Here is a 27681-nt window from a genome sequence, read left to right on the forward strand (position 1 = left end):
TGTAACAATCCCCAAACACCAGAGATAATTAGTATGAGCTAATTAAAATTATACTGTTCAATAGATTAGAAAAATGGGCATCATAGTTAGAAGAAATATTCATGTTTAATCTGATTAAAAGAATATTAGGAACTCTTTTTTTTTTAATAAAAGTTTCATTATCAGCATGGTTTAGGGGACTTATTTTTATATTTTCAGTTTGAGAATGATTCTGGAATAGATGAGATATGAAATAGGGCCAGTGCTTACAAAACAGTACCCTTCCTGATGGTGGATCGCACATAAGGTAAAAAGGTAAAGATAAAGGATGTTTGGATGGTTAACTCCAGTCAAACTTGACTATGGGGTGCAGTGCTTAATTTGCTTCAGGCCAAGGGAGCCAGTGTTTGTCCTCAGACAGCTTTCAGGGTCATGTGGCCAGCAAGACTAAATCACTTCTGGTGCAACGGAACACCGTGATGGAAACCAGAGTGAACGAAAATGCCGTTTACCTTCCTGTCGCAGTGGTACCTATTTATCTACTTGCACTGGTGTGCTTTTGAACTGTTAGGTTGGCAGGAGCTGGGACAGAATGGGATCTCACACTCCATCGCAAGGATTCGCAGTGCCGACCTTCCAATCAGCAAGCCCAAGAGGCTCAGTGGTTAAGACCACAGTGCCACCCGCTCCCTACATGTTGAAAGTGTTACATCTCTGGATTTTGCAGAAAAAAAAGATTCATGAGCCAGAGCTAGTTAATCATCTGTTCATAGTTCTTTCTGACAAAGTCCATGTTTAGCTGTCGTTCTGCTATAATTTTTCCAGCTTCTGTTAATCTGTGGAAGAAAGCAACACATGCTATATCAGAACAGGTCGGTGTCTGGTTGTTATATAGGAGAAATTAGGAGTAATTCCCAAACTATTTGTTATGAGAGATTTAAGGAGCATAGGAAACTGGTTTATCACAGGTCATGCTGTTAACTTTTCTAGCTCAGTATTGTCTACTGTGATGGGCCAGTAGCTTTCTGAATATCTCAGAGTATCCTCAAATATGGACCGGTGGATCGCCCTACGATTAAGTACAAATACACAAACACACAGCCCAGCAGCCCCTAGATCCCTGGCTAGTGGCAGAGGTCAGAATGTGATTTTCTTCAGCTGTACAGTCCCTGGGCAATTTTTAGTTGAAGCTGAGTGTTTATATTAATTACTGTGATCCATCTGCCAGAGTTATTTTCATTCTTATTGCCTATCCGCATTCAAAAATTATTATGCAGAGCCCACTTTTCAATGAAGTGGCAGTCACATTTGATTGTAATAGAGGTTTGGTGTTTCACTGACCTTTGTTTCACTTGGATGGAACTCATTCAAAGGGCAAAAAATTAGTGAGCGTAGCATTGGATGAATAAATAGATGATGTAGTTTCTAACGATCCATGAATCAAAGACATACTGAGTTATGGTTTCTTATTTCACGTTCTGTATGATACTGTGAATGACTCCTGTGTATATCTTACTCAACAGAGCACTCGGGTATAGTTAATTTTCTTTATAGCATGGAACTGCATTAAAATGCTTCGATGCTAAATATCACACTTTGCTATTCTGCTCAACTGTTAATGTCTTCATGGGTGGTGTCCTTAAGCAGATAAACCTGATTCAGTTCCTTTATTGGAACCAACATTTCTGAGCCTGCAGAGGAAAGATTAGCAAGCATGTAACAGGCTGTCCTTCAAAGGTGCTTTATATATGGCTTGTATGGAAAAATAGAGGACGGAAACAATTTCCTAGAGGATATAGAACATAAAATAATCCTTGACAAACTCAAAGTACTATAAGCCATCATTCTACGCATGCATTCAAGGTGCACAGATGAATTTCCTTGCTTCCATCTGAATGGGAAGCCAAGGAGTCCAGTTCAGTAGACTGGGAGAAATTTGTGAAATCATTTAGATTGATTAAATGTGTGGGCAGATGTTATTCTTGCCGGCCACAGTAGACTCGTACAGCAGATATAACAACAGAGAAAAAGATAGGGTAGATAGCGTTGGTCTCTAGCTGTTGCTGGAGCTTCAGGCCTCTAATTAAGGAGAAATACTTCATCATACCCACTTGAATGAGGCTCTAATCTAGAAAGTGATTAGGATAGACAAAACAGCATTCAGTAAACACGAACGCATTTCATGCTCAGTGTATCACATAAAGCTCTTTCTTTGGAGGGACGTGGCTTTTTCCCTTTCACTGTCATTCATAAACTCATGGAAAATTGATGGTGTGTTTTGATAAATTAACCATAATGCTTTTAGAGACCAGGTGTCAGAGAAAAGGCTGCAGGAATATGCCTCTGGGGCAAAGATGCTAACATGATATTCACACCTGTAGTTCATTAATTTCCACTAGGGTTGAATTTCATGGAACCCTGTTGCTATGATTCATCTAGTTGTTTCAGCTATAACAATGGTCCTATATTACTGCGTGCTGTGTGTAAGATTTTACGTGACCAAACCTTCCTTTGAAGTTGTGTCACTGAACAGAATTAGGTTTGTTTAAAAAAATTAAATTATATACTTCTTTGAAAGTATTCCCTATTTGTATTCACAGGGCTTATCCCAGTTTTACTGAACTGATGATTTCTTCTTCTGTGTTTTACATACATGCATTCTGTGTTTATATTGTAATTGCCGTTGGCTAGAAATAACAATAAAGCTTGAAGCTTGAACTTACTTGAAAATACATTCACTGACTTCTTTTTAATCATACTTCCAGCACTTAATAGTATCACTGTGAGCAAAGTGTATTTGCAATTTTAAAGCAGACCTGCTAATACAGGCACCCTGGGGTAGACCCTGAATGGTTGCTCAGTTGTTTGTTAAAGCTTGGGTACATCTCAGGCCTCAAGGGGTGACTCTTTTGTCATGCCGGGCTTTTTAAAATTTAGCATTATGCTTTAGCATAATGAGACTTTGAGCAAAGGTTCAATTGGGGGGGACTTTAATCAGCAGTATTGGTAATATTTTAGTAAGATTAGGAGACATAGGAAGCTGCCTTATGTTGAGTCTGACCATTGATTCATATAGCTCAGTGACTGGCAGGCTTTAAGGCAGGGAATTGCCCCATCCCTACCTGGAGATGATAATTATACCTGGAACTTCTTGCTCTCCCATTGAGCTGTGGCCCTTTTCCTTATGATGATTGCTTTTTCTACTCTCATTTCACTGAAAATCACAGAGACAAAAATGCAGTGTGTGTGTGTGTGTGTGTGTGTGTGTGTGTGTTGGTGTGTGTCTTACTGACTTGCCTACTATTTTTTGTGATGATCTTTTAGTTCCCATGGACTTAAAACAACTATTTTGCAACCTTTTGTGCATCTGTGTGTGAAAGTTTATTTTGCCTTCCTGTACTATCAAAACACATTAGCTTAACTTACTGATGTTTTCTGCTTCAGTAAGTGGGTGTGGGAAGAGTGGAAGCAATCCATGCCTGTTTAGGTTTAACCCTGAAGCTGATGAGATTTAAAAAGGGAACAACTGGATTTCCTAACACAAGAAATAAATAATAAACACATGCTATTCTGCACTTAGCAGAATGGAACCTCATGTGTCATTTTCTTACCTTTCTCTCAACATCACACAAAGTCTTTCCTGACACTTTCCTGACTCCTGTCATGCCTTATTGAAGCTGCTTTTTTAAGCACCTGCTTCCACAATGGTTGCCTTTCCAATTAAGTTTGTTTGTTTGTTACAGTTCTCCTGGGTTCCTCCTTTAATGGGAATAAATACCAAGATCCTATTGTTTGTTAGTCAAGCTGACACTATGTGAAAACTCAGTTAAATAAAATTAGTTGGTGGTAAACACTTGTAATTGCTTGTGAATGTAGAGAGTTTAGTTAAAATGCAGTGTTATGAGTTCAGGGGTGCCAGGCTCCTCTAAGTTCCTGGATTTAGTAAGTGCTGGAATTTAATCAAGCCTCCTGAACCCCTGGATCCAGCAAGGGTTAAAATATAAGCCATGCAGTTCCTGAAGGAAACAAAGCAAAAAGTAATGACCCATTTGGGAAGCCAAGGACAGGGGGCTCCTTGCCAGAAAGCATAAGCTGTGGTGTTCCTCCTCCAGCTCTAAATAGTGAGAAGACAAAGACAAAGTTTTAGAGTTGGCTGGGATGGAAAAGTTTGCAGGCTGGTAAAGGCGGCAAGCTGGAGATAGGGTCTGAAGACAATGGTTGATTTCAGTTTGGATCCAAGGCTGCAGCTATGGGAGAAACAAGAATGTACTGGGGTGATAGTATTGTGAACCCCTGCATTGTAAGCTCAGATTGTATATATGTGTAAATAATAATCCATATATCATAAAGACACTACAGTCTCCACTGTGTCTCATTTCCAAAAGGAAGCATGGATCCTGGGTGAAATGCCTGGAACCCCCTGGAATCTTGTACCACTTGCAGACTAGGGGTAGCCTTCAACAGTATTTTGAAATAAAATTTAGAAGAATTTAACAGCATTTCCCCCTTTTTTTTTTGAAGTAACATTCTTGCTTTTGAAACTGTTTCTTGTGGGTCTTTGGACCGTAATAAAGAATGAGTGTAGAAAGAAAATGTACATTGCAAATTGCAAATGTAAATAGCAATCCTAAACCTATGACTCTTGAAATGGTATAACTCAAGCCTTCTATTTAAGCACTGCCCCCCCCCCCATGCATAGCTGATAAGACACTGCATGCAGGCTAGTGAGCAGGTCAGCACAGAAGTTGTCATGTAAGAGCAGTTTTGAGTTATATGAAGGATTGTTTTATTTTGGGACCAAAGGAGATTATCGGCTAAAGGAAGCCTCCACTTTTGTAACCATAGCAATAGCAAAAGAATCTTGTTTTCTATAGCTGAAAGTTGTAGTGGTGGTGATAACATATTTGTATAGTACTTTGAAATGTTTAGAGTGCTTCATCTGCATTGTCTAGCTGTAATCTTTCTAGTAACCTTGTAAGGCGGCCGTGGAGGGGGGAGAACCTCAGGTTCAGGGGCAAAATGCCCTATTCAGTCCCAGCCCCAGTCCATATCCCTTATCCCACACCCTCCCAAATCCCTTTGCATGGCTAGAATGTGCCCTTGAATATTTGTTGCCTGGATGAAGAGAGGTGTGTCTACATAGGCACACTGACCTTCATGTAGTTGAAATGTAGCCTACTGGAGAAAAATAAGAATCACATCCATTGTTCAGCTCACTTACCACTCTGGTCTCCCTACAATTTGATTATGCACACACATGTACGCACGCACACAGACAGACAGACAGACAGAGAGTTGTTATTGGGCTGACCTCTTAGACAATATGACACCTTTCCTTGTAAAATGTGTTTCCATGATTAGCTGTTTTGTTTACTCATTTCTCATCCAACATACAAAAACCTATGGCCACATAACGTTCTGCCCTGGGCTCCTTTGGAATGGAGAGCAGGATATAAATGGAAGAGTAAACAAACAAACAAATAAATATTGCATGTAGAAAACAGACATGAAATAAAACTGCATTAAAAAGAATAAATGAACCAACTCACGGATAAATAAATGAAACCATATAATTAAAACATCAAAACAAACTTAAACATGTTTGGCACATGCTAAGGTTGCAAAAGCAAACTATTAAGTATTACTAGTTGTGTCTGCAAGTTCTAAACTTTTGGTCCTTTTTAAAGACAAATTCCATATAGCTGGTTTGCCAGGCTACAATGATTTGGGTAAAGAATATCATGATTCAAAGAATGAAAAAGCATGAGTATGCAGCAGAAAGGGTGATTAGGCTTGTCAGATCCTGTTGTTCATATTGATTTACAAGTCTCCTACCCTTAAAAAAACAAACAAAAAATCATGAGAACTCTATCAGCCCAGACAGTTCAAGTGGTTAAAACATAGTGCTGATAATGCCAAGGTTGCAGGTTCGATTCCCATATGGGACAGCTGCATATTCCTACATTGGCGGGGGTTGGATTAGATGATCGTCAGGGTCCCTTCCAACTCTTAAATTCTATTATATGATTCTATAATCTGAAATAGAGTTCAGATTCATTCCTAGTTTATACTAGGATGTATGCATGTTCAGTTGTAAGAATCTAGCCCTATGCAGGCATTATTACAACTGGTGTTAAATAACTTGTGTAGGTGCTGTTGTGAGTGTAGGTGTGGTGAGTTCAATGGATGACAGGAGGAGTTCTCATTGCATGCTGATGCACCTGGGCAGAGCTTCTTTGTATGAGGTGAGAACTTGTCCAATCATGGTTGCTCCTTGCATGGAGTTTCTCCACAATGAGGAGGGTTCATGTGAACCCCGGTTTTATTTAACTCTGTTAAGGGTAGCTCCCTGCAGGATGCCCTGAGTGCAATCCTTTTCTGGCCTTGAGGTAATGCCATAGATTTTGAGAAGAAGTTTTTTTGTGAGGGACAATAAAAGATTTGGGAGTCCGGAAAGAGACTAGGTAGAGTGACTATAAGCACCATGCAGAGAAGTCAATGGAGAAGGTACTTTGTGCAGGGGAGGGGGAAAGGATACTGGGATATCCCAGAAACATTTAAAAGAACATATGTACACTCCATTCCATGTACACTGTTATGCTAAACCAAACTATGGCCTAGCCAGAATGTACAAGTTCCCAGAGAGGAGACTGTGGTCACTTTGCTCCTCTTCTGATCCTCCTGCTGGGTGTGGCTTTGAACTAAGTCGTGCTTTGGAGAGCCAGTGTGGTGTAGTGGTTAAGAGCGGTAGACTCGTAATCTGGTGAACCAGGTTCGCGTCTCTGCTCCTCCACATGCAGCTGCTGGGTGACCTTGGGCTAGTCACACTTCTCTGAAGTCTCTCAGCCCCACTCACCTCACAGAGTGTTTGTTGTGGGGGAGGAAGGGAAAGGAGAATGCTAGCCATTTTGAGACTCATCCTGGTAGTGATAAAGCGGGATATCAAATCCAAACTCCTCCTCCTCCTCCTCCTCCTCCTCCTCTTAACGTGTTGTCTGAACCAGGGCTTCCTTCTTCCAGATAAGCTGGTTTGTTATTAGTTTGCAGCTCACAGAGAAGACAAATACGAGCCCAGGTTTGAATAACATGCTATGCCAAACGATGACTTAGCTCATAGCAGCACATCAGCAGTAGAACCAAACCAGGCCCAGTCTCCTTTCTGGGAACCTTCATGCTTGTGCATTTACACGAAGCCAAATTTTGTCTTAGTATTACATGTGACCTGAGGCAATATGTGAACAGCCTTCAAGTCATTGCCAAACCTGAGGACAATAGCTACTTCCAACACTTGCCAAATGAAGACATTACATATGAGCAATAGGACTCAGACACACACCCACTCCCAGTCATTTGATGAGACATCTCATTGAGATTTTGCATGCAGAGGCCTGCACTCTGGGTTGTGCATGTGATTTCCAAGCTGCTGAGTGTATGAAGCGTTTGTCATTGTTGAAGACTGTGGTTGCCCCACCTAGATTTACATCTCTATCTGGCACAGAAGTAATGAAGGACTTAGCCATTTTATTTTGTATTTCCAATGAGTATACTTTATGAATTACTCAGTGGATCATATCCCTTATCACTGGTATGTAGATAAGCTCTTCACTCCCTCCCTTCTTTCCCACTGATATTGAAACGTGCACTGCCCATACCTTTTATCTTCTGCTTACCTCTGTGCCACCACATTTTGCTTTGGACTTTGCTGGAGTATCACCAGCAAGGAAGTTGTTGATAGGAATTGAAGAAGAGAGCATGTTCCTCCTCCTTTCTGTGTTTGCATCTATTTGTCATAGGATTATCTCCCTGAGTTAGGTCCACAGCCCATCTTCTTGGACTCCTTGCATTTTTATATATATATATATATATATATATATATATATATATATATATATATATATATGCTTTCGTAGATTTTCACGGGTACAGGAAAACCTGCATATATATATATATATATATATAAAATTAAAAGTTCAGTATCTGAAGAAACACACAAAAGCTTATACCAAGAATAAACTTTGTTGGTCTCTAAGGTGCTACTGGACTATATATATATATATTGACTGCGTCAGACCAACAAGGCTACCTACCTGAATCTAGATCCTTGCATTAAATTAGCAGGGCTCACAGAAATGGGCTGTGGCAAGGTTATGGGAGGCCTCAAATAGCAGTTGCAAGGCATTACATGGAAAGTGAAGAATGCCTTGTGTGGCAACCACAACTGAGGTTTCCATCCCCTAGCAATTCTTCAAGACCCTTATAGAATCACAGAATCATAGAATCATAGAGTTGGAAGAGACCACAAGGGCCATCGAGTCCAACCCCCTGCCAAGCAGGAAACACCATCAGAGCACTCCTGACATATGGTTGTCAAGCCTCTGACTAAAGACCTCCAAAGAAGGAGACTCCACCACACTCCTTGGCAGCAAATTCCACTGTCGAACAGCTCTTACTGTCAGGAAGTTCTTCCTAATGTTTAGGTGGAATCTTCTTTCTTGTAGTTTGGAACCATTGCTCCGTGTCCACTTCTCTGGAGCAGCAGAAAACAACCTTTCTCCCTCCTCTATGTGACTTCCCTTTATATATTTGAACATGGCTATCATATCACCCCTTAACCTCCTCTTCTCCAGGCTAAACATGCCCAGCTCCCTTAGCCGTTCCTCATAAGGCATCGTTTCCAGGCCTTTGACCATTTTGGCTGCCCTCCTCTGGACACGTTCCAGTTTGTCAGTGTCCTTCTTGAACTGTGGTGCCCAGAACTGGACACAGTACTCCAGGTGAGGTCTGACCAGAGCAGAATACAGTGGCACTGTTACTTCCCTTGATCTAGATGCTATACTCCTATTGATGCAGCCCAGAATTGCATTGGCTTTTTTAGCTGCCGCGTCACACTGTTGGCTCATGTCAAGTTTGTGGTCAACCAAGACTCCTAGATCCTTTTCACATGTACTGCTCTCAAGCCAGGTGTCACTCATCTTGTATTTGTGCCTCTCATTTTTTTTTTGCCAAAGTGCAATACTTTACATTTCTCCCTGTTAAAATTCATCTTGTTTGTTTTAGGCATTTGCAATGAATTTCATGTGTCTGATGGTGCTTTTATTCTTTCCTTTCCAAATAGGAAATGTGCTCCCTCCTCATGGCAAGATGCTTTTAAGATCCTGCCCAAGTCTCAAAAGTGACTTTTAGAATGTGACATTATGGCCTATGTATATGAATGCGCTTCTATTTGTTGGTGTGGAGGAAGACAACTTCAGTCCTACTGATAAATTATTCCACCTGTGTACTTCCCTGGAATGCAGCCACAGGCACACACTATTTCCATTCCCTTCTATGAAACTCAGTTTAAGTTGCTTGTGTTTATTTGTTTTTGTTTTTTTAAAAGATATACCCTTCCATGTTAGTGCTGTGAATATTTATTATTTCATTTTAATTTACATCTCTTTCCTTCCAAATAAAGGGTTACTAAATCTAAAATTCGGGAATACACCAGACAACTCTCCTTCTGTTATTGAACCTTAGTTTTATGTTGAATTGGCTGTTAATCTTTTAAATTGTCATTTGGGGTTAATTACACTCAACTCACTGTACAAATGCTCTTAATCATGGTTATCTGTTGTAATATGCATGTGCTGTTACTATAGGCATTTTTGAAGCAGTTTATAAACTGTATGCCTGTGAAGAATTTATTCATCATTTTTTTTCTCAGAACTTCATTTAAACTTTCTAGTTTCAATATACCGGTATATTTTACATGTTTACATGGAATCAGATTCACCACCTACTTAAATAAACCTGATGTGACTAATGGTATTAGGTTATCTGACTCCTGCAGAATACCTGCCTTAACTCTGGGAGTCTTCTTTTGGGGGTTTTCTGATTGAAGAGCTACCTTGTCCGAGCACCATATCCATGTGCATTTAAAAAGGGTGTAAGTAAGTGCATATATACACCCCAAATTAACAATTTTCCCTTCCCTCTAGGAGGCATTTTCAAACACCTTTATGCTGCTTAATTCTCTGAGCAAACTTTAGCCTTGTGTTAGAGCACATGCTTTTCAGAAGGCCCTAGATCCAGCCCCTGACATCTAAAGTTAAAATGATTGGGTGATGAGAAAGACCTTCTGCTTGAGACTGCAGAGAGCTGCTGCCAGAGTACAGCTGGGGCATGGGCATGGGCAGTAGTTGTGAGGCAAGTGAGGAACCAGGCATCAGAAATTAAGGTCCAATCCAGAGGCAGAAGAATAGAGCAAGCCAGAAGTCAAGGCCAAAGACCAAAGTAGGATACAAGACTAAAGAGCAAACTAAAAATTAGGACTGAAAGACAACCAATGAAAAGACACTTGAGCTTAAGAAGACCTTCATGCTCTAGCAAGACTAGCAGAAATGAGAAGTCCTCTGATAGTCTTTTTCAATAGCCAAACTGGATGAGTGGAGTCTATCCAGGGCCTGCTGATACTTGACTGCTTCAGCAGACACCAACATTTCAGTTGCTTACCTCATTGGGTTCACAGACCTGAAGGCACCCAATCTGAACTCGTGGCAGCATTTATATGCAACAAGCGTTTGTTCGTTTGTGTGTGTGGGGGGGTGGCCATCTGCCACATTAAGGGGGGGGGGGATATTTATTGAGCCAGATTCAAGTTAGCAGTGCTGTTAGGAGAAGCCCACTCAAGGACGTCTTCTAGGGCAACAGTGCTTTCTCCCTTTTCTCTCCCCCCCCCAAAGGGGCAAGCTGAAATGCTTGCACTAACAGAACAGTTCTACATCTAATTGCTCCTCTTTAATAATAATATTGACCATGCAGTACTTGTGGGAGGAAGTGTATCTGCACCTGAAACATGTAAAGAAAGATGTAGGCAATTTGAGTGAAATATTCTGAATATGCCTGTGTAGACTTAGTTCTAAGCAGCCATAAGGATGAGCTGTACAGAGTAAAACATAATAGCTGAATAAAATAATTTCAGTGATAGAGCATTTACAAAGTCCATTAGGTTCAGTGGGGCAGACTCAGTGTCATATTTATTGTACCTTTACTCCACCACAAGCACAGTGCTTCTCACAGCTGTGAGAAGCTTGTGAATAGAAATGCTAATTCAGGGGCGCTAATCAGAAGTCTTGCATGGGAAGAAACAGCTTGGGGATGATAGATCAAAATGCATTGATTTCCATGTGTCAGTAATGTTACAGGCGGGCATGTATCATTGATTCTTCAAATAATTCCAGTAGAATGTGTTCAGATTCTGACGTAAAACACATCCCATGGTTTGTTATAGCTGTTGTTGAAATTTCAAATGACAAAAATTAACCCCATTCAATTAATTTTTGAATGTGATTGCACTGCTATCCCTCTCCTCCATGAACAACAATTACCTTGGGCCATCAATGGCCCCTAGCTGCAATAACTATGCTCTGCCACCACTGTTCAAAGCAGTAATACTTCTGAATACCATTTGCTGGAAACCAAGGGTTGGTTTCTGGTTTCCCACAGGCATCTGGTTGGCCACTGTGAGAATAGGATGCTGGACTAGATGGGCCATTGGTCTGATCCAGCAGGCTGTCCTTATCTTCTTGTGTTGGGAAGATACATGGTGCGTTTCAACGACTAAGGCTCTCCTCATCCTGCTCTTGGTAAAGGTCATCCATCAGGGTGAGCAATAATCTGTGTCATCCAAGAATACCGACAGCTGACCTGCCGCAGCCCTATCTACCATTCTCCCTAAGAAGAGAGTATTTGCAACTGGTTGGTAGTTATTCCAAATCATGTATGGTTTCCTTAGGGGTGGCCATACCACTAGCCTTTTCAACCCCCTCATGCAATAAAGCATTAACCACACTCTGGACCCACCCAATAACACCCTGCCCCACCACAAGATGATGTTGACAGTGGTCAATAGGACACATGGTCAGGCATATAACCACAAGCAACATGTGCATATCATCAGGCTGCATAAACACATAACAGACTGTGGCATTGGGTCCTTCGATTGGAACTGCAATTACTGTGCAGTCAAGGCCACTCTGAATTCAAGTGAATTAATCCTTAAACTTGTGCAGCCAGTTGGTCACAGCAGGTCCTTCAGTGCCCCAGAGATTCCTTCACCCCAGTGGGGCCACCCAATAGAGCCAACAACTAGAGGATGCAATGTAGGTCTGTTTTGTCATCTGCACTGCTGCATGGTAGGCATGATTATGTGGTACTAATCATGCTCTTATCATCTTCAGAGGAAGATGCATGCCACTTGTGCTCTAGTCTTCATTCAGCTTGCTTTACAGCCCATGGCTCTCCAGAATGCCAAGGCGTTAGGCTTTATAGTCCCAGAGAGGTGCTCAGGAGGGATTGTGTCAACTGCCCATCTCATCTCTTTGTTTCATAGCGAGACCATGATTTCAACATAAGTCAGCTTTCTCCACTGGAAAATCTCCCAAAGCATTCCAGAACTTGTCGGGTCCCATCAGTCTCTGAGTATGGGACATCTGAATCTACCCACCAGTAGATGGGTACAGTGCATTCTTTCATAATTTAAGAAGAATGGATAAATCTGTAAATATCTCATATATAATAGAAACCATTTCCCCCTATTATTTAGATACATATGATTTTGAAACAGAAGGCACATGCTCTTTGAAATAAGCTGCACTGCATTAGTTTTACAATATTAATCAAGACTCTTCTTGTTATAGCCTTGGATTTAGTAATAAAATGAAATGAAATGAAATAAATTCACTACCTTTTCTACTATTTTTTGAATGAAGAACTACCTAGCCATAGTAATACCAACCCTACAAAACCAGTCATGCCTTCAGTGAAAAGTAATGTCCTGATTATGATACAATGAAAGATCATGTACTTTGCACATACATGCCCTATTATCAATTATTCGTTGTTTTTTTGCAAAAGAAAAAACAATACCAAAAGTTGTATGATAGGCTAAGAGTTTTGGATTTTATTTTTAATTGTTTGTCTGCTGGCATTCAGACAGGTTTTAGAAGAACCATATTGCCCCGAGTCCTTAAGCTAAGTCTGAGTGGGCCACTAAAAGTGTGAATTTATTTGACATTACAGTTTTGCCGCAACAACCTAGGTGTTGGATAGTTGAGCTGATCAGTTAAAGCTTTAATGCAGTGGCAGTGGTAGCCATCCAGATGTTGGTGGGCTGCCGTTTCTATCAGTTCCAGACAACATGGCCAATGGCCTGGCATGGATGTGAGTTATGGAACACGGGTCTCCCATTTCCACATTAATACATCTCTGTTCCATTAAACACTTGGAAAAAGACAGGGAATCATTTGATATCTGGAGAAGGAGAGGGAGAAGGAGAAGGAGAAGAATATGAAGCTACTGTATTTGAGCATTATGTATGCTAGTTGTAGGCAGAGACAGTAGAAACTGAAAGAGAAAAGGACAGATGTGTTTGAAGTATTAGAATGTGGGAGAGATGATCGGTTTGGGAATGCTGCTATCTCCTTTTAGTGTCCACGGTGTCAAAAAAAAATTCTCCTTGATCTTAATTGAGAGCGATCTAGATCTTATAGCAGGTTTTGAATATGAGAGCTGTTTTCATTTTTACTGTTGGCTGTGCATTGGATCCCTGACAAATGCCAACCACGGATTTAGAAGCCTAGATTAGAAAGCATGGAGAGAATTTTTTACCGCAGGGATAGTCAACCTTTTTATGCCTACCACCCACTAATGCATCTTTCTTGATGGTAAAATTTCCTTACCACCCACCAGTGCTCCATGGAAGGATTCAACTTGTGCTGTAGAACCCCCTACCGCTTACCTAGAATCCTGAAACGCCCACTAGTGGTCGGTAAGGACCAGGCTGACAACCCCTGGTTTACAGGGTCAACTAGAGTCTTCCCTTTGTAAACAGAAGGACCTTCCTTATGTCAGCATCGCCCTTGAGCCAGTGCCACTAACTGGACTCATCCACTTCAACCCCGACTGGGCTAGGCGAGCTGGGTAGCACTTCCAGAGACCACCTTCTGCACAGGAACAGGTCAAAGTGCTGTGGACTCACAGCTTAGAGTTGTGAGCACCGGATTCACTTCCACAAGAAGACAGTCGTCGTACAGCAGAGTATAGCAGAGTATAGCAGAGCATAAACGACTCGGAGAGCAGCTCTGTAGAATATCTTCTTTATTCTATCTACAACTATAATGCACAACTATATACAGAGCTATATGAGGTGTAAGCAAAATGAATGCTGAACTGCACTGAGTGCCTGCAGCTGCTGTTAGCAGCAACCTTATCTATACACACGATCTCTAACACTCAGTCTCTCTCTCTCTCTCTCTCTCCCCGACACACTGACTGACTGACTGACTGACTGACTGACTGATGTTAGGCTGGAGCGGAATAAGTAGAGAGCAGAACATGGAATATTGTTGAAGTGAGTTGAGCAAAAGTCCAGAGGCAATAGGCATACAAGAGAGGTGAATTTAGTGTGTCTGGAAATTCAGAGATTCACTAGGGCTTATATATGACTAAGTCACACTCAGAGTAAACCCACTGAAATACTAGAACTTAAGTTAGTGAACAGCACTGATTTAAATGTGTCTACTGAAGATAAGTTGGTCAGATGCAACCCTATGCTTTTAATCTTTTCAGATTTCTTTTTGATTTGTTACTCATTCTTGTGCAATCAACAAGAATTACATGATTGGCAATGAAAATGGATTACAGTAAGGAGATCGTAATTTGCTTCTATCTTCCTCTCCCAGGCAGACTTTACCAGTATTGCTCAACTGGAATAACTCCCATTTTTTCTTTTCCGTAATGACTTATCAAGTCAGCATAAGCCACAGAGCACACAGTGTGAGTGCCTTTTAGAAGCCATGTCAGAAATATTTCCTATTGGCTCTTCTCCCTCAACCTTTCTGCTATAGCATCTCTGGGATCTTTCATTTAGCATTGCCCCCAATATTTACTATATTGGTCAACAACATTGCACAGCAGATAGCATACTTCAGAGTAACTCCTTCAACAATTTTCTGTGGGAAGTTAATTAGCAAAAAGGTTACATGGGAAAGAATATTGCCCTTTCTCCTGCGTTAAATTATATAGTGCTGATATTATTTTTATTTCAAGCACACTGGGTTCTTTTTTTTTTATTACATAGCATCTGCAAGGTCAAAAGACATTTATAGCCTTCCTTTCCCTGTATGATTGCTTAATTTTGCTGTGGTGTTTGATTATGTTAACATTTCTATCATCGTCTGAGGGAGGCAAGGCTAGATATGTGTAATATTTTTGTTAACAAAGCATCTCCTGGCACCATTAAAGCTGTTTGCTTTGCCCTGGATTAATTTGCAATTCTTAAGGATTTCCCCCCTCCCCTCAGTAAGAAATACATTTATCTGCATTGTACATCATTAAATTGTCCAGTGTCGGCTGTATAATTTTAACTATTAAGTTTTGAAGAGCTGCTAAGAGTTTTAGCACTCAGCTACTGTATAAGTAATTCATGAGCCTGCATTTAGCTTTGTAATATTCTTTTATTGTGTGCTTTGAAAGGACATTGCCCATGGCTTTTTTGTCGGCCCTCCCTGACAAATCTAAATGCTATACTCATTGGTTTTAATATACTTCAAGCAGGATCCCCCTAGCAAATGATTATGTTCTTGCATCTTCTCCTAAGCAATTATTTTCAGAGTGATAAAATAGATAGTTTGCTTCCCTGTTTGTGGAGCAAACAATTGATCATGCCAGTATTGCATATTTTCCCTCAAGGATAATGCTTCTACCAATTTCCTATTAAGAGAACGTATAGTTTGTGGGTGGAGGTGTTGGGCCTCTGCAGAGATTTTGGTTGTCCCTTTAAGATCTGAAAGGATACTTCTTATACCCACATAGCGGTGAAGAGAAGATTTTAATTCCCCCCCTCTTAATTCTCACTTGCAAATCACTTCATTTTGGGTTACATAAACAGACAAATATCCCCTAATTTGTAACACAAAGCTTTGCCCTAGATCTTATAAATTATAGTCTTACATAAATATCTAGACATTTGTGGATATTGAACGATGAACACTACTGCTTGTTCGTTTGTTTTGTAATGCTGGTGTTTCTCAGGCAATTGAACAAATACTTTGCAAATATGTTTCACATTTATTTTCAAACCATTAATTCACAACTACCTCACAATTTGTAGGGCTGGCCCAAAATATTTTGCTATGTGGCGCAGAACAGCAATGGGGTCCGCCTCGTCCAAAATTAAGTTGCATAGAACTGAAAGCTAGCCAAGTTATTTTGGCATGTAAGGTATAAAACCTCACAGATGTCTCTTCCTGGGAGTAAAAAAAATACGACAGTAAGGCATTAAATAAGTACAGTGGTGCCTCGCAAGACGAAATTAATTCGTTCCGCAAGTTTTTTCTTCTTGTGAGTTTTTCGTCTTGCGAAGCACGGTTTCCCATAGGAATGCATTGAAAATCAATTAATGCGTTCCTAGGGAGACCGCCTTCAGAACAGCCTTCTGAAGGCTGGCGGTGGGAAGAAAAGCCCTTCTCCCACCGCCAGCCTTCAGAAGAGTTCCTGCAGGGCTGCCTAGGCTGCGGATAGCAGCCTGCTGCCCGGCGCGAGGGGCGCTCTGAAGCAGAGCGCCCCTCGCGCGGGGCAGACATTCGCAGTTTGGGGAGCCCTGCAGGACTTCCCCGCAGGGCTCTCCAAGCTGCGGATAGCAGGCTGCTGCCCCGCACGAGGGGCGCTCTGCTTCAGAGCGCCCCTCGCGCGGGGCAGACATTCGCAGCTTGGGGAGCCCTGCAGGAGTTCCCCACAGGGCTCTCCAAGCTGCGGATAGGGGCAGCAGGCTGCTATCCGCAGCTTGGAGAACTCTTCTGCGGGGAACTCTTCTGAAGGCTGGCGGGGGAGAAGGGCTTTTCTTCCCACCGCCAGCCTTCAGAACAGCCTTCTGAATGTTGGCGGTGGGGAGGAAAACCTTCCTCCAACCGCAAGTCTTCAAGACAGGTCCGGGAACAGAGGAGAAGCGCTGCTGCCTTCCCCTCTGTTCCCGGACCTGTCCTGAAGGCTTGCGGTGGGAGGAGGGCTTTCCTCCCCACCGCCAACATTCAGAATGCTGTTCTGAATGTTGGCGGTGCGGAGGAAAAACCCTCCTCCCACCGCAAGCCCTGGGAACAGAGGAGAAGCGCTGCGTGCCTTCTCCTCTGCTCCCGGACCTCCCACCGCAAGCCTTCAGGACAGGTCCAGGAACAGAGGAGAAGGCGCGCTGCGCTTCCCCGCTGTCCCCGGAGATTTCCCTATGGGCTTTCGTCTTGCGAAGCAAGCCCATAGGGAAATTCGTCTTGCGAAGCCGCTAAAAATCGGAAAACCCTTTCGTCTTGCGGGTTTTTCGTTTAGCGAGGCATTCGTCTTGCGGGGCACCACTGTAACAATTTGCTACCCTTTCATGACCCCCCGTTGCCTGAGGCGACTGTCACACGCTGCCTAGCGGGAGGGGTGGTGCTATGATGGAGGTGCTACGATTATGCAGTGGCTATTCGTGGAGGGAGTTTTTTCCTGCCTGCCCAGGTCTCTTTGACACCCATGCTTGGGATGTCAGGCTCAGTTTATACAGTTCTTTACCCTCAGAATCAGGGATTAAAGATTGTAAGGATTGGCCTTAATGAACAGGCGGCCCTCATTCTACAATGCACCCCACAAGTGAAAATTACACAGGTCCAGAGTCAGGGCAGGCAGGCACAACTCCAGGCTCCTATCATGTATACATGCCACAGTATTTGAGCCAGGTGTGAATTATCCTACTTTAAAATGTAGCACAGTTTACAGTTTGGGTATCCTGCTTTTAGTAGCCAGCTTTTACAGTATATATCTCTATATAAAATTCCAATGCATGTTTCAGAATACAGTCATACCTCGGGTTAAAGACGCTTCAGGTTAAATCTTTTCAGGTTGCGTCCTGCAGCGACCTAGAAGTAACAGGTTACTTCCGGGTTTCGCCGCTCGCGCATGCATAGACTCTCAAAATGACGTCACATGCATGTGCAGACGTGGCAAATCGTGACCTGCGCACGTGCAGATGCGGGTTGCGTTCTGCTCATGATGTGAACGGGGCTCTGGAACGGATCCCGTTTGCATCCTGAGGTACCACTGTAGAAAGCTAGCATAATGAACAAAATGTCAATTTCCTTGGAAATTCCTTATTATTCCCTATACTATTGCAACTTAAAAGCCTGTCAGTTTATCCATTAGTCCTATACTGTATATCCCATTATTTATGCAACCATTATGTAAATGTACATAGGAAGTCACTCTTTCGCTTCTTGGCAATCAGGATTTTAGCAGCACAGGCACATATTTTGTACATTTATTACCAGGGTGAAAAATTCTGAATGTTTCAAATGGAGAGGTTTAAAAATGCAATTCCATAATTGTGCTTGCCCATGATGATTAAAATACACTTCAGAATAGCATTTTGTAAATTTAATGAGTCAGGTTCAGGATGGATTTGAGTATCAAAAGGAATCATTTATGTGTGCTTTTCCCCCCTTAAAAAAATCTAGGCGGAATTCCTGAAATCTCACAAAGGCATAATACGCTTCAAAGCATACAACTGAGTTTCTAGAACATAATAAAGATAGACCCTCAGTTTCTGCTGAGTTTTGTGACCATGGTGGACTGAATGTTTGATGTTGCTAGATCAACAGCTGCCAAAACGATCCTCTCCACTCCCTTCCTCAGTTTTGTTGAATGTTACAAACTCATTTCAGAGAGAGTAGAAATGGGCACTGAATAATTATTGGGTCAGCAAAATGGAACACATATTCCATCTAATGCTTTCAGAGCACCTATGTTTGCAACATGTATGCTGTTATTATTTAGCAACACTATGCACTGTTGTTAATTAGCAATTCTGAACATTAATATTCCACTCAGCTTCATCTATTTCTCTGCTGCAACACCAGCAGCATCATTCAAGTTTCAGAGCTTCCAACATAGCAGAATTATTGGAAATGTTATGGGTGTATATGTTGCCCACCATGACTCATCTCTATGGTGTCAGTCAAGGAGCTTCTTTGAATTTGAAAAGAAATGAAGGATATAAACTTTAGTGCTGATGCCCCATGGCACAGACTTAGACTCTGGTTCTTTGGTTCTCTTTATGTCTATAAACAGCAGCAACTATCTGCTTCTAGAACTGCAATGTTTTGACAGGTGAACTCTTAAATTAGTGATAAATGGATTATCTCACACATGCTTCTGATTCAGAATGGATATTAAACCAGCTGAGTCTGGAAGACATCCTCCCAATGCCTGAGTTGAATCTGGATTTTGAACCCCATTCTGATCTAGAGAGCCCTGTTGTGCTCTCTAACGTCATCTGGGGTAAGTTGGGCTTACAAGCCTGCCTTATACCTAGTGCCTCACCTGGCATCATCAATCTTACTAGACGTGTGAGGCGAGTTCCCATCCCTCCATATAAAGCTGCTCAGGCTTAGAATAAGCACACATCAACTTAAGATTTAGGCAGACCGTGTAGTCAGGAGCAGGAATGCAGAGCACAGAAGAGAGAAAAATAAGCACCTCAACTTTCTTCTAGAATTAATCTAGCACAATTTAATCACAAGGTCAAAGACAGAGTGCAACAAATCTGCCACAAGGCTGCAACCACCAAAGGAGGTAATTAGTGAACAAAGTTGGCTCACTGCATAACTGCTTTGATGCTTTGGGTAAAGAGGTCTACAGATCTTCAAATAAGGCTTTTTCCAGGCAGCCCAGGGTAAGGCTTCACTCATGGAACAGGCAGACTTTCCTGGAATCCACTGACCAGGGAGTCCTTATTGAAAGCCTAAAGGTCACCTCAGCAAAGTCAATATACTTAAAGCAAATTGTACTGAATAGTTCTTGTGTAGAGGCATCACTAGTTGATCCTTTTTTTTCTAGTAAAACCAGTAAACAGAGATGAAAGCCACTTCCCATGTTATCCTTCAGTAATGAAGTCATACAGACAATATAGTGGTGTTAGCAACGTTAACTTGTCCTATGAGTTCCTATGGGTTCCAGCAGACCTATGTGTTTTGCAGATTTATGCTCTGATGCCCCCTCCTGTTGCTGGTGGTCTGCTTGGGCCCTTTAGGGTTTGTGTGTAGGAAGTTATCTTGGTCACATATAGCTAACAGTTCCTGCCAATACCTACCTACCTTCCTTCCTTCCTTCCTTCCTTCCTTCCTTCCTTCCTTCCTTCCTTCCTTCCTTCTTTTTCATCATTCATTATTTTTTAATTTGTATACCGTCTTTCTGTCTTACAATACTCAAGGCGCTTTACAAGCTGAAGAAACAAAAAATGTACCTCTTATAACAATCTAATGCAATACAAAAATGTGATAGTAAAACTTTAAAATAGGCAACCTACATTAAAATGTAACATTCAACAATCATTGGAATAGTATTAAATAATAATAACATATACAATTTAAACAGAAATCCACTCAACAGTTACAATAAATAATTTCTAAATTATAATCAGTAAAACAATAGCAATCCCTTTCTTTCTTTCTCTTTCTTTCTTTCTTTCTTTCTTTCTTTCTTTCTTTCTTTCTTTCTTTCACACTAGAAGTTGGCTCAACCCTCAAGGCATTTTGGGAGGGGGAGCGGAATGGCAGCTGGCAAGATTCATAAAAAAGAGTGCCTTGCTGGGCTCTGATGTGAGCCCCATTGCCTTCTTTCCTCAATAAGGGATTGTCAGTGAAACTCTGAAAAACACTCACAGATTCCTTCTGGCTTGGACCAGAATCCACTTGGGGTGAAATAGATCTGGGGAGGGGCAGTTGTTAGAAATTTCGAATTCCACCCCATCACAACTCTGAATCTAAAAATTCCACAAGGCAGACACATCACAATTTCCTTTTCTTATGTAAATATTTATATGATTAGAGACTTTTAATTTGGGGCATATCCTACTACTTTTTTGTTTTGTTGCCATAATCTCTGAACATATGTAGGGAACATATGGCATCCATGGGTTTCTTATAAGAAATTATTAATATTGCCACTGTTGTAGTGACTTGCAATAATTACTATGTTGTTTTAATTGTTTTTAATTATTCTATTCTTTACTTTGCTTCTAATTAGAAAAAAATATATTTACCCCATTGCTTGTGAATAGACTAAAATTGCTTTGACTGTTTGTTTTCCTCTTCCTTCTCCCTGCCATTCTCATCTATGCTTCCACTATTAATATTTTTCCCTAAAGCTCTTGAGAACAATAAGCATTAAGCATTGCACCACTAACTTTTAGATGATTTTACAGTTTCGGCTGTTACAATTTAAATGATTGGTTGTTGTTTTTTGAATATTGCAATAGCAAGATGTAAGTTGAAAGAGAGATGCTGTTGTGCTGTGCAAATTGTTCTGCATTAAAAGACTTTATGATGTGGGAAGTACTAAGCAATCTGGTGGAATAGTTTTATTTATTTAATTTATTTCTAACATTTAATATCCCACCAACTAATACAAAAGGGATTAGACAGCACCCACAAGGTAGTATTAAATTATGCTTTCATTTTCACGCTGTCTTTTAATAACAAAACCAAATTTTCTTCTTGCTTGGTAACTGGCTAAGTAAATAATCAACGACCTTAACACAGGGGGATTGTACTGTGAGAATTACTTTTGTATATACTCACTGGATCTTTCTTTTTATGTGTGTATCCATGCTTGGTGATCACAGTAAAATTCCTGTAGCTCCATGACATATCTAGTTCAAATTAGGGTCCCACAGATTTTTTGGCAGCTTTGGGGGAGCTTGCTACAAATTTGTTCATTTCTACCAGTTGAGGGGCAATCACCTTTTCTTGTCCCCCCCCACTTCGAATGTCTCAGGAGCACATGGAATAGAGTTGTTTCAGTTGGGCCTCTGCTACCTCATCTTAAATAACGGTGCTCCCCCGCATTAAAATTATTGGGTTTTGGACAATCTGCAAATATTAATATAGTGTTAGAGGGTTGTTTCTGTTGAAACTGATTTTTTTTAAAAAAAATCTGCATCAAATGCCTCAGCTTTAGTCCAGTTAGACTTTGATTACTGAAGTTTTTAAATATATATATATATATATATAATTTCTTCCCTCTTTCTTTTAGTTGATGGCTGTATTCATAGAGCAGCCGGCCCCTGTCTAGTCGCTGAATGTCGCAACCTGAGTGGCTGTGAAACTGGACAAGCAAAAATTACTTGTGGTTATGACCTGCCCGCAAAATGTAAGTATGCTACTTTCCCCTCACACATTTTTTAAAAATCAAGGTGAAACTTTATACATACCTCACTTCCCAACACAATAAATCAAGTGAGGCATTCACTTACCAAATTAGCAGTAAGATTAAATTAAGCGTGCTTCGTGATGACCTTTGTCCTTCGGAGGAATTGAGATGTTTTAAGAGGCTGAGCTTCTTTTGAGTAAGGGAAACATGCGTGTTTGCGTTTTGAATCATAGCAGACCATAGATTGTTTTGCATACGCTTGTGTTTATGAAAAACCTTCAACAGTTTTAACAAAATGTACATTATCAAATTGATCTGCATGGTGGACAGCTTCTATAAATGGTGCCGATATCTTGGCTGTGAAATGCATTTTGAGCCAAGGAGATCAAAGTGATGTATTTTGTGTTTTCAGCTGCTGTGTATAGGCTGATTGGCAATTACTGTGACAGCATCTGTCACAGTTAAGCATTCAGTGGAATACTGTTCTCAGCACCAGAATGTTTTCTCTCTCTTTGAAAGTCGAATTGTCAAAATTCCCATTATATGTAAATAGAGGAAAAAAGGTTATTTTACTGACCTTCTTGCATAGCTATTTAGCCACACTTGGGAAAGTAAACACTGAAATAGCAATTGTTTGCAGCCTGGATGTAAAATGACACCACAAAGAAGTGGGGCATATTGTGCTTAATAGTTTGGAACATCAGGGCAGTTTTTAGCAGTCCAACTCAGTTGTGTGAGACTGTGTTGCAGGAGCTAGAATTTTTTGTGCTCTCTTTGTTATATGATGTTCTGAGTTTGCGGAGCGGGGGTGGCTAGATTCCCCATAAATGTGTTACAACTTTGTGAGGGGCTAGATCCCCCTAAATTCTTAAATTTAGTTAATGTTAGGAATAAATCAATGCTTGGAGTATTAGTGGAAGCTACCAGATGCTGAATCTAGCAGTTTCAAAAAGACAAGGCCAACCAGTTTCCCATGCTAAGAAGAAGATGGGTTGTTATTAGCAAGGAACAAAGAGTATTTGGCCATTAGGAATGATTGGCAGTGCAAATGCTGCCAACCAGCTGTGAGGGGAAAGAGATTTTCTGTTCATCAGGCAATGGCTTTTCCACCTGCCTTGCCCCACCCTCCAGATTGTTACAATAAAATAAAAATAAAAATAAAAATAAAATAAAATAAAATAAAATATTAAAACACAGCATTTCCTCATCCTGTCCCAACAATTAGAAAAGTGTACAGTGGTACCTCAGGGTACAAACACCTCGGGTTACAAACTCCGCTAACCCGGAAGTAGAATGGAAATCGCGCGGCAGCCATGTGGCGGCAGCAGGAGGCCCCATTAGCTAAAGCACGCCTCAGGTTAAGAACAGTTTCAGGTTAAGAACGGACCTCTGGAACGAATTAAGTTCGTAACCCGAGGTACCACTGTACTTCTTTAAGTGCCAGGGTCAGATTTAAAAGGCAGTCAACATTTTATTGTATTTTCAGTCTTGATTTGCTCATCCAGTATGTTCATCGCAATTTTCCTCCATGGGACAAAAGAAGAAGACACAAACTTTGGATGTTGTAACTTGTATGTGAAGAGCTAAATTTCAGTGAAAAAGAAGAAGCAATAGGCTGTTTTGAAAATTCAAGCTTATAACTATATAGAGTGAGCATTCTGTGAAGTTGTATATGGGTATGACAGCAAAAAATATGAACAAATAAAAAAATATTCCCAAGTAGACAAATATTATTACTTATACTACGTTAAACAGGAAGCTGACATGTGGGAAACAGATGCCTTGGGGTACACCAAATGACTACCTGGGAACCTCAGACTACAGCAGTGCTATAAAGCAGCACGGAATTAGAGTTTCCATAAAGACACATTTATATCAATATTTCTATATCCAATTTAGATTATTAAATTATTATGTTAACACACGATTTAAAAGCCAAGAAGCCTATAGATCATCCAAGGACCTGGGGGCTGCGAAGGAGATATATATATATATATATATATATATATATATATATATATATAGTGTGTATGTGTATTCTCACCCTTAATAGTTATAACTACATTATAAACTACTTCAAGAACTTGGTTATAATGTATGGCACAGCAGCTTCATGTTTGGTTGGTGGTTGTTTATTCTTTCATTTGTTCAAAGTATTTTTACCCCTCTCTTTAGCTGAGGGCAGGCAGAAGGCTCTCAGAGTGTCTTGTAGCTATGACTAACATGAGAAGACAGCCCCCCGCTCTCAGGGTTATAATCTACAAAAATGCAGTACGGACAGAAAAGGGATTAGTAGGGAAGAGGAAAAAAGCAGATGAACTGGTAAGAATTCAAGAGTATCTGGTGTATCGGTGGAGCCAGTTGAGAAGCCTTGTAGCCTGATTTAGTAGAAGGAGAGGAAGGAGGCGGATGGAGCTGGTTGCTCTGGGGAGTCCAGTGACTGGTCTGAGAACATTTGATCATATCTTAATGGGGAAACTAAGGCAGTATAATCTGATCAGTTCCTGGATGGGAGAACACTATGTGTCCATGTAAGATACTCTGTGTTTTCTAAAGGAAGACTGGGATATATGCCTAGCAGAAATAGGTAAGGTAAAGGTAAAGGACCCCAGGACGGTTAAGTCCAGTCACAGGTGACTATGGGGCACGGCACTCATCTCGCTTTCAGGCTGAGGGAACCAGCGTTTGTCCACAGACAGCTTTCCGGGTCATATGGCCAGCATGACTGAACCGCTTCTGGGGCAACAGAACACCGTGATGGAAACCAGAGCGCACGGAAATGCTGTTTACCTTCCCGCCGCAGGGGTACTTATTTATCTACTGGCACTAGTGTGCTTTTGAACTGCTAGGTTGGCAGAAGCTGGGACACAGCAACGGGAACTCACCACCGCTGTGTGGATTCAAACCACCGACCTTCCAATCGGCAAGTTCAAGAGGCTCATTGGTTTAGAGCACAGTGCAACCCGCGTCCCCTCCTAGCAGTAAAAGCAGTAAAGGAATAGGGTCATAACCATATATACTAATTTCGGAGTCCTGTGGGAGACTGCTGTTGCTTATGGACCTACAGTGGCATAGTCCATGCAGAAGACAGAAATATCAACAAACTTGGAGAAACGCCAAGGTTTTTCTCTAGAAAATTCTTCAGAAAAATGAGGAAAGCCCAAAACAGCTAAATGGAGACTGAGCATCCTTCTCAGTGACCATGTAATACTTACTGACTGTAAGTGGGAGAGCAAAGGGAGAATGAAGCAGCGGGGCCAGAATCCTGAACACACCTTTAAAAAACATGCCTTTTTAAAATTCAGGATCATACCAGAGGTTTTATGCTGATCTTAATTTACACACTCCAGAAATATATTAACACAGTCACTACCCATTAGGTAACACTGTGTGGCTATTGATTTATCTTTCTGATCAATTTAATGTTACAATGTAGATCAATCCAAAGTGATAATGTAAATGTGCTCGCCAAGGCAATTCCTGCTGTGATATAAGTAGTGATATTGGCATTATCCACAGTGGGAATAATTAGCCTGTTTAATTAGAGATTAGAAAGCACTCATTGTGTATTCATAATAATCTGTCTTTATTTAAAACTTTATACTTGAGGTCATTAGCCTTAAGGTGGAATGATTTAAATCTACTTACTTGTTTTTATACCATTTAGGAAAATATAATTAAATCAGTACATTACATAGATATTAATTGCAGTGCATTGGTTACAAACTGGACAATAAATATTGCTGTTATTGTTAAGCATACATGTATTTTACATCATGTGTGTATGTGTGTGTGTGTGTGTGTGTGTGTACATATACACAGACACTGGTCTTTATTAAAATATAGCTAGAATAATACAGTGGTACCTCGGGTTACATACGCTTCAGGTTACATACGCTTCAGGTTACAGACTCCGCTAACCCAGAAATAGTGCTTCAGGTTAAGAACTTTGCTTCAGGATGAGAACAGAAATCGTGCTTCGACGGCGCGGTGTCAGCAGGAGGCCCCATTAGCTAAAGTGGTGCTTCAGGTTAAGAACAGTTTCAGGTTAAGAACAGACCTCTGGAACGAATTAAGTACTTAACCCGAGGTACCACTGTACAGTGATGGCAAATGTCAAACTGCACATGATACTACTCAACTGCATGTACTTTTCCATAACCTTTTTTTACACCAAATGAAATAGTGGAGGCTGCAATCCGCAGTTGAACCCCTGTGCAGAAATCACAGAATCATGGAATTGTAGAGTTGGAAGGGACCCCAAAGGTCATCTTGTCCAACCCCCTGCAATTCAGGAATTTCAACTAAATCATACATGACAGATGACCATCCAACCTCTGCTTAAAAAACTCCAAAGAAGGAGAGTCCACCACATCTCATGGAAGTCTGTTCCACTATTGAACAGTTCCTACAGTCAGAAAGTTCTTCTTGAATCTCCCTTCTTGTAACTTGCATTTATTGGTTTGAGTCCTAGCCTCCAGAGCAGGAGAAAACAAGTTTGCTCCATCCTTCATGTGACAGCCCTTTAGATATTTGAAGATGGCTATCATATCTCCTCTCAGACTTCTCTTTACCAGGCTAAACATACTCAGCTCCTTCAACCTTTCTTCATAAGGCTTGGTTTCCAGACCCTTTATCCTTTCCTCTTGTGCAACGTTCCTCTTAACACAAATAAATCTGCCTCTCTCTATTCCTCACTAGCTGTCCCCCCTCCCCCCCCCAAAAAACTGTGCCCAAATGGTATCACATGCAATGCCCTTTGCATGAAGAAATCAACTGTTCAGATCTCCCATTTCAAATTCTCTCTGTAGGCCGAGTTAGACAAGCCAATGTTTCTGAGCCTCATCTTTCTACAGTGCTTAACTTGTAATAATGTTGCTAGTGTTGCACATGTATTCATGCCATGGAGTTATCTTACTTCTCCATTATGTGTCTTTTTCATTGGGTAACATTTGTCAATATTTAATGGGGAAATTGTGCTAAACTTAATTTAATGAGCTGCATGCTCCCAAGTTTAGGGTCTGCTGCTTCCTTATTAGTGTGACAGTATCCACAGGAGGTTTGCTACCCCTGTACATCCAAGAGGAAGGGTGTGTTTTTGGTATATAGCAAATATATCTTGCCGCCAGAAGAAAGAAAACTACTTGTAATTGGATTGAGTCCAACAGGATTTAGTCTGTGATTTAGGACTGGACCTTTGTAGACTTGCTCTCAATTTCACTCATTTATTTGACTCTGATACCATAAACCTGCAGAACTACTGTATCCGCAATCTACCTGCAAGGCTCATAACATTCAGATCCTAAGGGGGAATACTTCAGAGAGCCAAGAGTTTTGAAATCTCTGGGACACTGTTAATGATTAGAAGTGATTAATTATGATGTTCCAAGTAAGTTTTAGCATGTAATAAGAGGAAATGAGGCATTAAAGAGTATTTATGCAGGAGAATTCAGAGATAACTATAAAAAATACTACTTTGGTTTCTGAAGT

General features: G+C 40.9%; 1 protein-coding gene across 4 annotated transcripts in view; it reads left to right on the forward strand.

Annotated features, from left to right (window-relative positions):
• Nucleotides 1–27681, forward strand: part of MACROD2 (mono-ADP ribosylhydrolase 2) — a 997401-nt gene that overhangs the window by 199991 nt on the left and 769729 nt on the right. For all 4 annotated transcript variants that reach the window (XM_081857242.1, XM_081857241.1, XM_081857240.1 and 1 more), the window contains exon 5: nt 22075–22191. In XM_081857242.1, the coding sequence (XP_081713368.1) occupies nt 22075–22191 (117 nt within the window). The remainder of the gene's footprint in view (nt 1–22074; nt 22192–27681) is intronic.

Source organism: Podarcis erhardii (genome assembly GCF_964252035.2).
Source record: "Podarcis erhardii genome assembly, chromosome: 3".
NCBI lineage: Eukaryota > Metazoa > Chordata > Lepidosauria > Squamata > Lacertidae > Podarcis > Podarcis erhardii.